This window comes from Benincasa hispida, chromosome 9 (assembly GCF_027475165.1).
Source record: "Benincasa hispida cultivar pf3 chromosome 9, pf3_genome.v1.1, whole genome shotgun sequence".
NCBI lineage: Eukaryota > Viridiplantae > Streptophyta > Magnoliopsida > Cucurbitales > Cucurbitaceae > Benincasa > Benincasa hispida.
Genome location: NC_143486.1, coordinates 4,770,629 through 4,783,321, shown reverse-complemented (window position 1 = coordinate 4,783,321; position 12,693 = coordinate 4,770,629). Strand labels below are relative to the sequence as shown.

The window sequence follows — 12,693 nt, the reverse complement described above, 5'->3', positions numbered from 1 at the left end:
CCCGTATGCCAATTAAGATATGTTCGATTTGGTTACAACAATGTTGTTAGAGATGTTTTATTTTCATAGTTACCACTTAAGATTTAATAATTTCAAAGTCTTATTTTGAAGGTAAAAAAGTGACAGAAACACAATCTAATTTATAGGAATGATTGTGTTTAAATTGATAATATTGAGTGACTCAACAAAAGCCAAACCCATTGATATATTTTTTTGTTAAAATGTAAATTTAGTTTATATGATTTATAATTAGAATTTAGTCACATGATTTTGATAAAATCCTCATAAACAATTCCTATATTAGCAAAGAAATTTATTAGACCATAGAGATTATTTATAATGTATTATCAAATCATAAGTATTAAAATTTTAAAATTATTTGGATTAGATTTGTAATTTAACTCATTACTTATCACAAAATAAAAATAAACGGCTAAAATAGAATTTTGGTTTTTAGTTAAAAGTGGTAATTACTAAACACATTCTATTTTCTTTTGTGGGAGAAAAAAAAAACGAAAACGAAAACGAAAACATGGGGCAAAGAAAACAACGGTAAAAAAAGGAGTGTTACTAAATTGACCACTTGAGTGTAAGTAATATTTAATTAATTAATTAGGAGAAAAAATAGAGACGTTTAATTATTAATAAACACGTTTTACTTGGTAGCATTCTTTCTTAGTAATTTTTATTAATTTTGTTTATAAAACCGAGTGAGTGCAGGGCAGGTGGGTGTTTCTATGAAACTTACTTCACACTTTATTCATTTATTGTTTTTTTTTTTTTTTTAAAAAAAAATATAAATAAATAAATAAAGAAACTGGTCAATGTCATCTCTCTTTTTCTTTTTTCTTTTTAATCTTAAAATGCATTTAATTTTAGAAATCTTCAAATATAATTTTAATAGGTTAGGTTTGTGAATTATAAAAGTTGAAAAGTACTTTCTTTAGATTTCAATAAATGTGGGATTTATTTATTTATTTATTTTAGAGAAAATGTTCACCAATGTATGTTCAAATTAGTCTCACATTCCATGTAGTCTAGGTCTAAATTGTATGGTATAATTAATTATAAAGAAAGTTTATATAAATTGTATTTAGTTTGAGTTTATAATCCAATTATTAAGTGATTAGATACTTTCTTTTATAGATTAAAAAAAGAGATGGTTACAAATATAACAATTAGACTCAAATTGTATTAGTAGATATAACATAATGTAAAAGAACTTGCAAATATAATAAGATTTAAATTGAGCTCTCGAATTCTATCGATGATAAACTATATCGTCGAAGAAGTCTATCAATAAGAAGAATCTAATAGAGTTTCTCGCTGACAGATTTTGTTATATTTATAATTATTAAATTATTGTTATATACTTAATTATTAGTCCTAAAAATATTACTAACAAAAATAAAATAAAATATAGAGTTTGGGCAAAATGTTCCTCCAACAAAATAAGGCGTCTTGCCTTATAAAAATTAACAATAAAAAGAAGCATTTTCCATGTAAATTTTTACCTCCACATAGCTGAACAAAACAAATAACAATATAACAATCATAACAATAATAATTAATAAATAAATAAGTTTTTGAAAAAAAAAATTAATTTATACACCTAAATTTTAAAGTCGTATTAATTTGAACCATAAACTTTTACAAGTAGATCAATTTACGTCTTTCGTTATTTTTTATTTGAACAAATGTGTGAGACTTATAATATTATCAATTAAACCTCTACGCTTTCATAAACGAATCAATTTAAACTCTCAAATAGAATTGAGCACATCAATTCTCAACGACCATTTTGGTCATTCGACATGTGAAGAAGTAGGGTTGACAAAAATTTTCGCAGGGACCCGCCCCGATCGGGGCGAAGAATCCCCGGTTTGACTGGGGATGGGGTCAAATGGGGGACCTCTTTAGGGTCCCCCAATTGGAGACGGGGCGGGGATGGAGAGAGTGTCCCTGACCCCGACCCTGCCCTGATTAGATTTTTAAATATTTTTTCTATATATATAATTAGATTTTTAAATATTTTATCTCTTTGTATATATTAAGTATTTAACTTTTTACATGTAGCTTGGTTTTTAGTTTAACTCAATCTAAGTCCAAGTAAAGTGTCCAAGCCTAAACCAAATATAATTTTACGAATAAAAAATAAAAAGAAAAGTCTCCATAAGAAAATAAAAGGGAAAACAAAGTCCCTATAGGAAAATAAAAAGGGAAAACGGGGAATAGGTCCTCGCGGGGACCCGTTTCCCCGACGGGAAATCCTCATCCCCGTCCCTACCTTGAAAGGGCGGGGATGGGAATAATCCCCCATCGGGGACGGGGACAAGGAACCCTCTCCCGCCCTGTCCGACCCCGTTACCAACCCTATGAAGAAGTCAACACAATATAAGAATTGGTAATTGGGATTTTTTTAAAAATAATCTTAACAATGAGTTTAAATAGATTCATTTATGATAACATAAAAGTTCAAATAATTAAATGGTAAGTCTCATGCAATATTTAAAAAAAAAAAAAAACATATAAATGGATACATTTATAGAACTTTAAAGTTTAAATGGATATAAATATTTGTTCAACATTTAAATTGATATAAATGTTATTTTTCCTAAGTTTTTCTATAATAATAAGAGAAAATATCAAATCATACCCCTAAACTTTTGAAGTTGTATTAATTTAAATCCCAAACTAAGAATTGTATCTATTTAAACCTATACGTGGAAGGTTATATCAATTTAAACCACGAACTTTTGAAGTTGTATCAGTTTAAACCTCAAACTAATAATTGTATCAATTTAAACTCTGAACTTAGACTTTCATAAATATATCATTTAAATCTTGAACTTTCGTAAGTGTATTAGAATATAATAGAGGATTTAAGTTGATACAAATATGAAAATTTATGGTTTAAATTGATATACTCACACGTTAAAGGTTTAAATTGATACAATTATACATTTGATGTTTAAATTGATATAATTTTCAAAGTTGAGGGTTTAAATTAGTATAATTATTAATTTATAATTTAATTTGATACAACACAAAAAGTTCAGAGTATAAATTGATATATTTTTCTAATAATAAAAAAAAAAGAAAATTCACAGTTCATCAAACAAGTGTGACTTGTGAGTACTGTATACAGCAGAGGAATAAATTAAAGAGAAAGATGAAGAACAATAAAACTTATGGTCAATCGGCGCCCATAGTGTAAAGAAAAAGAAAAAAATAATAATATTTGAAGCATAATAATAAAAGTGTCCTTTTCTCATTTTCCACGTTTTCATTTTCATAACAAAAACTCAGCTTTTCCCTTTTGTTCCTGTAGGGAAAAAATCATGATGGTGGAAACCAGATGTCGGGTAGTGAACCATGTCGTTTTATTATATATATATATATTTTTTTTTTTAATTTTTTTTGGTGTACATCAGTTTTATTTTATATATTATATATAACGTCATATCCGATTCCTTCACACTCTTATCATCTTCCCCGTTCCCTCTTTTTTTTCATCTCTCAGTTTCTCTCTTTCTACAGTTCTATCCTCTGCATAAAATATGCTTCCCAAATTGAGCAGTCCCTTCAGAATGAAGAACAGAAATGATAATTCCAGAAGTTATTTGAAGGGTGTTGGATTAGGAATTCTAGTACATCGATCACCAGAACCAAATCTAGTGGTTAAACAATCCAGAAAATTTTCTCCTTCACTTGTTTCAAGTTCTAATAATAACCCATCTTTTCTGAAAACATGTTCTCTATGCCACAAGAATCTGGACCCCCAAGAAGATATTTACATGTACAGGTACTAAACTTTTTCTAAATTAATTATACCTTAGATTTTGCTTGTAATTCATCATGATTTAGGAGATATATGTCTCATTTCTAAGTCTATAACAAGTTATTTTGTTCAGTGCTCATCATCAGATCATGGAATTTGAAAAATAATTTACCTTTCTTCTTCCTTTGAGCTGTTGAAATTCTTCAAGACCATTGGTTGATGTTGATGATATTATTTGGTGCTGTGAAACAGGGGTGATCAAGGTTACTGCAGCATAAAGTGTAGGAATCAGCAGATTGATATTGATGAGAAGAGAGAATTAGAAGCTTCCACCAGAAAAATGGTGGCTTCTTATAGACAATGTCTTAAAAATGAACAAAGAACTGAAACTCGCTTCCTTTTAGAGGATCTCCGGCAGCAACATAACCGGCTTCCTCATCCAAGAATTCGACCAGTTGTTTCATAGTCGTTTCTCCTCCTTTTCCTTTTCCTTTTTTCTTTCAATCTACTGCAAATGATAACAATGTAATTAAAATGTTTAAAGGAAATAAAAAGAAAATCAAAGGGAAGTTAGATCTTATTTGTTTCTAATCCATCCATTACCAGATCGATGTTGTATCAAGGGGGAAAAGAAGCTGTAAATTTTGAAGCTCTATGAGCTTTACTCTCTTTAATTTTTGGTTAAGAGTAGTATTATCAACTTTCTTTGTGTGTGCGCGCGATAATGATGTAAGGCTAAAAAGACACATGTTAGGGATAATGTACTAACGTTATCCTCAAAATATCTGGCACTGCATTATTGAGTGGTTGGAATCTAGATATGGGTATTTTACACTGACAAAGTGTATATAATTTGTTCATCCAGAAGTTTCTTCTCTTATAACTTCCTCACAAGAAAACAATTACTGTCAGTATAATTGAATTGTAAAAACTACACTGGTTATCCCAATTCTGCTCCCTGGTTTGATCTGCAAAAGATGTTAAGTGACATAAAAGACTGCAAGTCAAGGATTCCCATAAGTTAGAAGTAAAGAAACTGTGATCTGAAAGTTCCCAGTGTGGGTTACTTCAAAAGGGTTGAATATGAAAAATGATCTTAGAAAGTTCTTGGACTTTTAGCTGAAACTGTTAAGTATAGAACAGTTAAGTTATGGAAGAGGTAAGCTGTGGAGAAGTTGCCTGAAACTTCTTGAATGATTGTAATTCAATGTTTGCAAGTTATGAGGCAATCTCATCTGGTTCCTCAGCAAAGTTGAATTGTTCAACCTCAATCCTCTCAGCTTTTGAAGTCGTTATTTCTACAGGATTTTTTTCTCTCCCTGATGTGGTTCTTTATGTGGGTCATCGATATGTGAGAACTTATGTATGTATATAAAAGCCAACAAATTTTTAAGTGAAAAAAAGGGAAAAGAAAAGTTTTTTAAGTATTTAAAGAGTCATAGATATGGTCTAACTTCTAAGTTCTAGGTACCCATTGGCACTAGTGCATCTTAGCCCGCAACTTTTCTGCAAACTCGTACCTTTATGCAAGCTCTATAATACATATGCATTTGAAGAAATGTTAGCGTATGTGAATGAATCCATGCACGATCTTACTAACTATGAACGATATAAATTGATAACAAAGATTTGAAGAAGAAGAAGATCATGAGAATCCAGCAAAGTCCCAAGAGGAACCACTGCCTTAATTCTGTTATGCTTCAGGACCTTGTAAAGCAGAAAGAACAAAGTTGCTCGTGCATCATTTCCTTACAGAAAAACTACCTTGAAATAAAAATACATACTTGAAAGAAGAAAGGAAAAGGGATGTTCATCCTTGGATTGAGTATCTAGGAGCAAGAAAATGGTGCAGGGTTCATAAATTGGAATCTAAAGGGCAGTCGTCTGAAATTCTTGGCGTCGTGGGTTAGACCGTACGATTGGTTTGTTCAAAATTCTTTAGGAAAAGTAAAGAAATCAGTTACTTGTTTTTAATCAACGTAAGGTACTTTTCAAATACACTACGGTCTTTTCCTTTATTTAAATTAAATTTTTTTTCTTTTTGGGGTTTTGGGAATTAGCTTTCTTACTTTATGAATCAGTTCATCAAAGGGCCTTTAATTAATCCCTGATGTTGGTCGTGTATTTTTCCCTTCGAAATTTCGCGTTTATTTGCAATGTTTGACCTTAACTTGGAAATTCCGGAATTGGATGTATTTATCTGACACCCACTTATCAATAGATGGGAATTATTTTTTAATAATTCTGGTGACTGTGAGTGTTTTGAATTTGTGATTTCCGTGAAATTTATAGAGAGAGAAGTATATAGCTGCCTTTTAGTTTCTAATTATTTTTTGGATTGTAAAATTTTAAAGATATGAATTTAAGGGCGTAAAGGATTCTCCTCCTTGGTGGACTCGAATGTTGATCTTTAAAGCTACGAACTACTTAGGGTTTTCGATTTTCCTAATTTTTTCCATTCGCTGCTCGATCTTTCTTCCTCTAGTCGGTGAGTTCGCCTAATTTCATCTTCTGGGTTGCTTACTTTTCCTTCCTTATTTATTATTATTATTTTTTTTTTTAATTTTTGAGATTTTTCATGTTCTTTCCTCAATTTTGAACTCTTTGAAGGTTGAATTCCGAGGGCTCTTTCGCATTCGGAGCCCATCGGCAGAAGAAGACTGGTGTTGTTTTTTATTTTTTTATTTTTTTGTTTTCTGTAATCCAATCTTCTATTCTTTCAAAACGGCTAAGTTCTCTCTGGGTCTCTATTGAATTGTGTGATCATATTTGTGAAGGAGTTTCATTTTCCTGGTTAGAATTTTTTAAGATATAGCTAATCTAGAGCTAGCATTCCTTCATATCTCTCAAAGTCCATTAAGTTTCAGTCAACTCTTTGAGAGACAGTGGCTTTAAAGTTATGAGTTGATGCTGGAGTCAAGGATTTTAAACTCGCTGGAAGTTTGGTATTTCAACTCTCCTGTAAGAAGCTGGAGAGAATACATTGGTAGAGAGGCTCCGTTGCTCTTATATAACGCCAATGGTTTTTTATTCCCAAGTTCCTGCTAGATATACTTGTAGGCTTCTTGCAATCCCCTGCGGGAGTATTCCTGAAGATAAATGTAAGAAGGATAATCCAGAGGATCAGAAGAGATATCCCTTTCCACAATTAAATTCTTCTGGGCGTTTGGAGGTGCGAATTTTTTTACTTCTCTATGATTAATGTTCGCCTGTATGTTCCTGCAACTACCCTGTTAATACTCATACTCCACTGTGTTGTAATTATCTTTCTTGCATATATTTGCAGGTCCAGGTTTTGTCCAATCCTAGTAAAGATCAGTTTTGTAGGATTATTGAATCATATAAACCAAACATTGTTTACTTACAAGGGGAACAAATCGAGAACGATGAAGTTGGTTCTTTAGTATGGGGAGGTGTTGATTTGTCCACAGTAGAAGCGATAAGTGGGCTCTTTAGTTATCCGTTACCCACCACTGTATGTTCTACACTTTTTTTAATTATCAGCTTCATATTTTCTTGCATCCTTATGTAATTGTAACCCTTGCAAAAGGAAAGACTTAACAGAAACAAAATAATAATAAATAAATAAATACATGGTCTTGGTTGAAACAAGGCTGCCTCTGATAATCATCACAACTTCTTGTGTCCTTAACATTTCACTCCAATTTTTACTAATGACTTTGGTGTGTGGATCTTCAGGTATATTTGGAAATAGCAAAGGGAGATGAAGTAGCAGATGCACTTCACTCCAAGGTGATTTTTATTTAGTTCCCATATCTACCTTCAGTGTTTACTGTCATTGGCAATTTTTGGGATTTGAGGTGCTAAGACTAATAGGATTTATTTTGAAAGCTGCAGACTGGAATTTCTGATATGCTTGTATGAAGTGTGACTGTGTGAGCTTTTTGTTTTCAGGGTATTCCTTATGTCATATACTGGAGAAGCACATTCTCTTGTTATGCAGCATGTCATTTCCGTAATGCATTCTTTTCGGTTCTTCAGAGGTATCCCATTAGTATAACAATGCAGATTAATCATTTAATCCAGTGGAGGCTATGTATAGGTGGAAAGTAAAGGATAATTGAACAATGACTATTTTTCTATGTGAATTGCAGTTCATCTGCTCACACATGGGACGCATTTCAACTTGCACATGCTTCATTTAGGATGTATTGCTTGAGAAACAACCTTATTCTTCCTAACAGTAGTCATGAAGAAGTTAGTGAAGAGCTGGGTCCACATCTTCTAGGGGAACGCTTGAAAATAAATATCGAACCCCTTGAGGCAGCTGATGATGAAGAAGGTTCACCGGAAATTCCTTCTGTGAGCATACTTGATAATGATGTTGAAATGAGATTTCTTGTATGTGGGGAGCCAGGCTCATTGGTAAACAAAAACGAACGTCTATTTTTAATTTGCCATGCTAAATCCCAATACACAAATGTGCAAAACTAGTATTAGTACCCTTTTAGTTTCCTATTGGCATGACATGTAGGTTTGCTCTGTACTTCTTAGGATGCTTATGTATTAGGAGCTCTGGAGGATGGTCTTCACGCCCTATTGGACATTGAAGTAAGTAGGGGAAGCTTGTTATTGCTAGGACTTAAGTTTTTAATAGACAATCTAGTTTCTTGATTTGTTTTATGCCACGTTAATCGGAGCAAGAGCTTTCTTCTAACACTTCTCCCCCCTATTTCTGTGTTTTAGATTCGGGGCAGCAAACTTCACGGCAAGTTCAGGTGCTTTGGTTTTTTAGAATTATTCTCCTGATTTATTTCAGAGTTACTTTATGTGAGCTTGTATTATTTTAATTTTGTTTTGTAAACTAAGATTGATTGCATCACCTGGCTAATGGTTGATTGAGATATACACGGCATTTGAGGGTGATTTTTTTATGTTGTTGGAGTTTTATGAATTTAGTCACTGCAAAATTCTTCTGACCTTTGATTGGAATTGTAAACTCCACATTGTATATTGGCTGTCAATTGTATTAATTCATCTGATGTGCACAGTGCCCCTCCTCCACCTCTTCAGGCAGGAACACTCTCTAATGGTGTTGTGACCATGCGCTGTGATATATCGACATGCAGTTTTGCCCACATCTCACTATTGGTATCAGGTAGTGCACAAGCTTGTTTTGATGATCAGGTAATGTAGAAGCTCTCTGGTCAGGTTCTCATTGTGTTTTGCAGCTGTTAGATCTTATTTAACTTCTTACTGGTTTGTATTCAGCTATTTGAAAATTATATAAAGAATGAGATTATAGACAGAGGCGAACTAGTGCAGACATTAATCGATGGTGAAGGAAGTAAACACTTATCTGAGCCACGAAAATCTGTTTCAATTGCTTGTGGCGCAACAGTTTTTGAAGTTAGCATGAAGATTCCTTCATGGGCATCTCAGGTTGTCTGATCACTTCTCATCATCTTTTACGAGATTGTATCCTTGGGATTCTGATTCTATTGTTTGGTTTAGCATCCATATGTTCATGAATCGATAATGGATTATTTCACCTGAGAATCAGAATGGCCCGTCTCCTATCTAGCCTTAAATGCAGCGTACTGATTAGTGATTTCTGTAAATTTGTTTCTCCTGGCCTGGTGCTTGCTTATGGAATATAAAGAAATTAATGCTTGCTGATATCTATCTGACTCCAGTGTTAGGGAATCAGAACTGAAGATCTGTGGAGCAATATCTCCAATTCATTTAGTGATGACTGATGATTATGATCAAGTTCTTATAACGAGTTTTATTTAAAATCTAACGCGTAGATGCTTGTCCGTGGCTGTTTTGCAGATTCTGAGGCAGTTGGCCCCTGATGTTTCTTATCGAAGTTTAGTGGTACTCGGCATTGCTAGTATCCAGGGTTTGTCTGTTGCTTCTTTTGAGAAGGATGATGCTGAACGCTTCCTTTTCTTCTCTTCAAGGAAGGAAAAAGATTTATTTCTGAGCAATTTAACCGATAGCACTCTCCCAATCTGGTTGAAACCACCTGCTCCTAGAAAGAGATCAAAATATATGAAAGATACAAGCCTTGGTTCTCATGATGTTATTGAACATCTGAAGGTTTCGTCTGGTAGGAGAATAGATAGTCCGAACATGAAAATAGGATCAAGGAATGGTTTTAGCACTCCCATGTTTCCATTCACTAGAAAGAGAGGCATGAAAATTGCTGCAATGAGGCCCATTCCTCATGTTAATCGCCATAAGATGATCTCTTTTCATGGGATAGCTGAGACAGGTGGCAATGGAAGCCTGATTAAGGCTAGTGTTCCTTGTAATCCCGCAAAACATGTGACTGTAGGTTCAGCTTCAGTTTTGCAACAAAAATTGTTTCCAAGTGCATCTCAATATAAACAAATCATTCCCATGAATCCACTACCTTTGAAGAAGCACGGTTGTGGCAGAAGCCCAATACAGGCTTGCTTTGAGGTAATTGAATTCCGTTGGAATTTCTGCTCCTAGAAAATATGTGCTTAAAGAATGTCGAGAAGTTCTAATCTTGTGCTTAAAGAATGCGAAGGAAGTCAACTTTAGATTTGTTGCTAATCCTCAGGTGTTCGACCCAAAAATTTAGATTGATTTCTACTAAATTTTTTATTGAACTTATTCTCATGTAGGAGGAATTTTTGAAGGATTTGCTGCAGTTTTTATCTCTTCGAGGTCACAATCGACTTATTCCTCCAGGTGGGCTTGCTGAGTTTCCAGATGCAATACTCAATGGAAAGCGTCTTGACCTTTACAACCTATACAAGGAGGTAAGTCCGTTTTCTGAGTTGGAATCATGGATATAGTGTACTGGATACTAATTCAACCCTGAATGGATGGTCCTCATCAGGTGGTTTCAAGAGGCGGCTTTCGTGTTGGAAATGGCATTAACTGGAAAGGACAGATCTTCTCAAAGATGCGCAATTACACCATGACCAATAGAATGACTGTATGGATTTTATGCCTAACAACAAAATTCTTATCCTGATGAACATTTAGTTTGGTATAACTGTGTGTTCTGGAATATCTAGAATGTTTTATATGCATGACAAATAATGGGAATGTTTTTTCTTGATGCTTTTAAGAAGAGTTCAAAGAAGATTTCCACAGTGATAGAAAATAAAAACTAATTCTCCTGTAGGGTGTTGGAAACACGCTTAAAAGACATTACGAGACTTATCTTCTAGAGTATGAATTGGCACATGAAGATGTAGATGGTGAATGTTGCCTCTTGTGTCACAGGTGTGTATACTTCCATTCCTTCCATTCTCTTCTCAAATATTTTTTTTCCTCCCATTTTTTGAAAAGAAACAAATATTTCCTTGATTGCATTGAAATACTTCATATGTTCCCTTACGCTGAAGTGCTGGATTGCTCTAACAGTAGTGCAGCGGGGGACTGGGTGAACTGTGGCATTTGTGGGGAGTGGGCTCACTTCGGTTGTGACAGAAGGCAGGGTCTTGGCGCATTTAAGGTATTTTCCTCATTCTACTACATCTTGGTGATACAGATTTTAATAAAAGTACAAACTGTGTGGATTAGGACAAGAAAAAATTCCTTTCTACGTGCAAACTTAAGATCCCTTTGTTATTTTTACAAGGTAGGAAAATATGGGATGAGAGATGAGTGTTTACTCATCATAATGATGCATTATGCATGATTTTTGCAGGATTATGCAAAAACTGATGGATTAGAATACATATGTCCACACTGTAGTGTTGCTAATTATAAGAAGAAGAAAGTTGCAAATGGGTTGTCTCCAGGCTTCTCCTCAAGACCAATGTGAAGTTGATTTGATTTTGAGGTCAAATTGGTCTCTGCCGACCTATAACGATAAGAGAACCAAACCGTTGCGGCCGTACATATAAAGCTCAATTTCCTTAACTACGTGTATTGCTGTGCTATTAACCTAAATCTACAAGTATATATACATATATAATGTATCCAGGAAAACAGAGAAAAGTCAAGCAGAAAACTATTGATTTTTTTTTTTTTTTTTGTATTGTAGGATGGGGTTGAGTAATACTTAGGTAATGCCTTAGGATATAGAAGGGGAATGAATACTACAGTTCTCCAACTTAGTTGAGGGCTAACTTAGATTTTATGTAGAAGATGATGAATTGGACGATCCACTTGAACTTACATGTAAGCTCACCATTTTCCCCCTTTTAACAATCTTGTGTATGCTTACAATGTAAAGGTTTATGCTTCTTAATTAGTTTATCTACTTTTTGAGAATAAGTCCATTGGAAATTCAATTCTATGAGTTTGTAAATGAGGCAGAGGTATTTTCACTGGGGACCAAACTAGATAGGACCAGTTGGCAACCTAGCATAAAGTTGTCTGACCTGACCTGGGGTTGGGTTGGTTTTCTGGTTTAAGCACATCAGTTTTCAAATGGGCTGCAAATTTAACTGGGCCAAACCAAATAATCGATTAAATTACCCCTCTTTCTAAATCAAAGAAAATTGGAAGATAATATATTCAGGATTAGATAAACCTGAAACATAATAAAATAATATGGAACATGTATTATTGTTATAAATTATACAAAAAAATGTAATATTTACATCGTATTCGTTCTATTTAAGAAAATATTTGAAATAGGTAAGTATGTTCTAAGAATCGAAAAACTTGTATCATGAAAAATTGAATAATGATTAAAGAAAAAGAAAAAGAAAAGAAAAGAAAAGAAAAAGAAACTATTTAGTCGTTCAACAATAATGAAACAAGTCTATTTACATCTTCTTGGATTGATGGTTGTTTGAATCAAATCTAAAGAGGGAGTTTGGTTACACCTAATTGACTAGAAACATTTAGAAAAGATTGATTAAGATTTTGAAATGGTCTCCTAATATATATCAAGGAACATAATTCAAACAAAACTGAAAAGTAAAATGAGAAGGAATCACCAAGTAAATTTT

At 33.4% G+C, this 12,693-nt stretch overlaps 2 protein-coding genes and 1 long non-coding RNA gene across 6 annotated transcripts; 2 read left to right on the top strand and 1 right to left on the bottom strand.

Moving 5' to 3' along the window:
* Window positions 1-2,994: 2,994 nt before the first annotated feature.
* Window positions 2,995-4,524, bottom strand: LOC150033589 (uncharacterized). 2 transcript variants are annotated; one of them, XR_016532140.1, is made up of 3 exons: window positions 4,385-4,524; window positions 4,176-4,289; window positions 2,995-4,048 (listed from the first exon to the last, which is right to left on the bottom strand). It is a non-coding gene; the product is annotated as an uncharacterized LOC150033589 (long non-coding RNA). The 2 variants fall into 2 exon arrangements; XR_016532141.1 differs by having other exon boundaries at window positions 4,008-4,286; window positions 4,385-4,522.
* Window positions 3,561-4,361, top strand: LOC120085156 (FCS-Like Zinc finger 17-like). Its single transcript, XM_039041036.2, has 2 exons — window positions 3,561-3,805; window positions 4,034-4,361. Exons 1-2 carry the CDS (start codon window positions 3,561-3,563, stop codon window positions 4,245-4,247), a joined length of 459 nt encoding a protein of 152 aa, XP_038896964.1. The 3' UTR covers window positions 4,248-4,361.
* A 715-nt stretch (window positions 4,525-5,239) lies between the features above and the next one.
* Window positions 5,240-12,010, top strand: LOC120085155 (AT-rich interactive domain-containing protein 4-like). Of its 3 annotated transcripts, none has more exons than XM_090317861.1 (16): window positions 5,240-5,765; window positions 6,668-6,953; window positions 7,068-7,256; window positions 7,481-7,534; window positions 7,697-7,785; window positions 7,897-8,167; window positions 8,297-8,353; window positions 8,489-8,520; window positions 8,794-8,929; window positions 9,014-9,184; window positions 9,578-10,213; window positions 10,402-10,539; window positions 10,620-10,718; window positions 10,911-11,011; window positions 11,153-11,243; window positions 11,439-12,010. In XM_090317861.1, the coding sequence occupies exons 2-16, from the start codon at window positions 6,801-6,803 to the stop codon at window positions 11,553-11,555; spliced, it is 2,334 nt and encodes a 777-aa protein (XP_090173987.1). In that variant the 5' UTR covers window positions 5,240-5,765; window positions 6,668-6,800; the 3' UTR covers window positions 11,556-12,010. The 3 variants fall into 3 exon arrangements, with proteins under 3 accessions (XP_090173987.1, XP_038896963.1, XP_038896962.1); XM_039041035.2 differs by lacking the exon at window positions 5,240-5,765 and adding an exon at window positions 5,917-6,269; XM_039041034.2 differs by lacking the exon at window positions 5,240-5,765 and adding an exon at window positions 6,005-6,269 and having other exon boundaries at window positions 6,392-6,953.
* Window positions 12,011-12,693: the final 683 nt, after the last annotated feature.

What these genes read in the sequence shown, in the direction of transcription:
- LOC120085155 (XM_090317861.1), top strand. Translation starts at nt 6,801, where the DNA reads ATGGTTTTTTATTCCCAAGTTCCTGCTAGATATACTTGTAGGCTTCTT. An exon ending in GTTATCCGTTACCCACCACT is followed by an intron (nt 7,257 to 7,480) that starts GTATGTTCTACA and finishes GTGGATCTTCAG; the next exon opens with GTATATTTGGAAATAGCAAA. An exon ending in CAGATGCACTTCACTCCAAG is followed by an intron (nt 7,535 to 7,696) that starts GTGATTTTTATT and finishes TTTTGTTTTCAG; the next exon opens with GGTATTCCTTATGTCATATA.
- LOC120085156 (XM_039041036.2), top strand. Translation starts at nt 3,561, where the DNA reads ATGCTTCCCAAATTGAGCAGTCCCTTCAGAATGAAGAACAGAAATGAT. An exon ending in GAAGATATTTACATGTACAG is followed by an intron (nt 3,806 to 4,033) that starts GTACTAAACTTT and finishes GCTGTGAAACAG; the next exon opens with GGGTGATCAAGGTTACTGCA.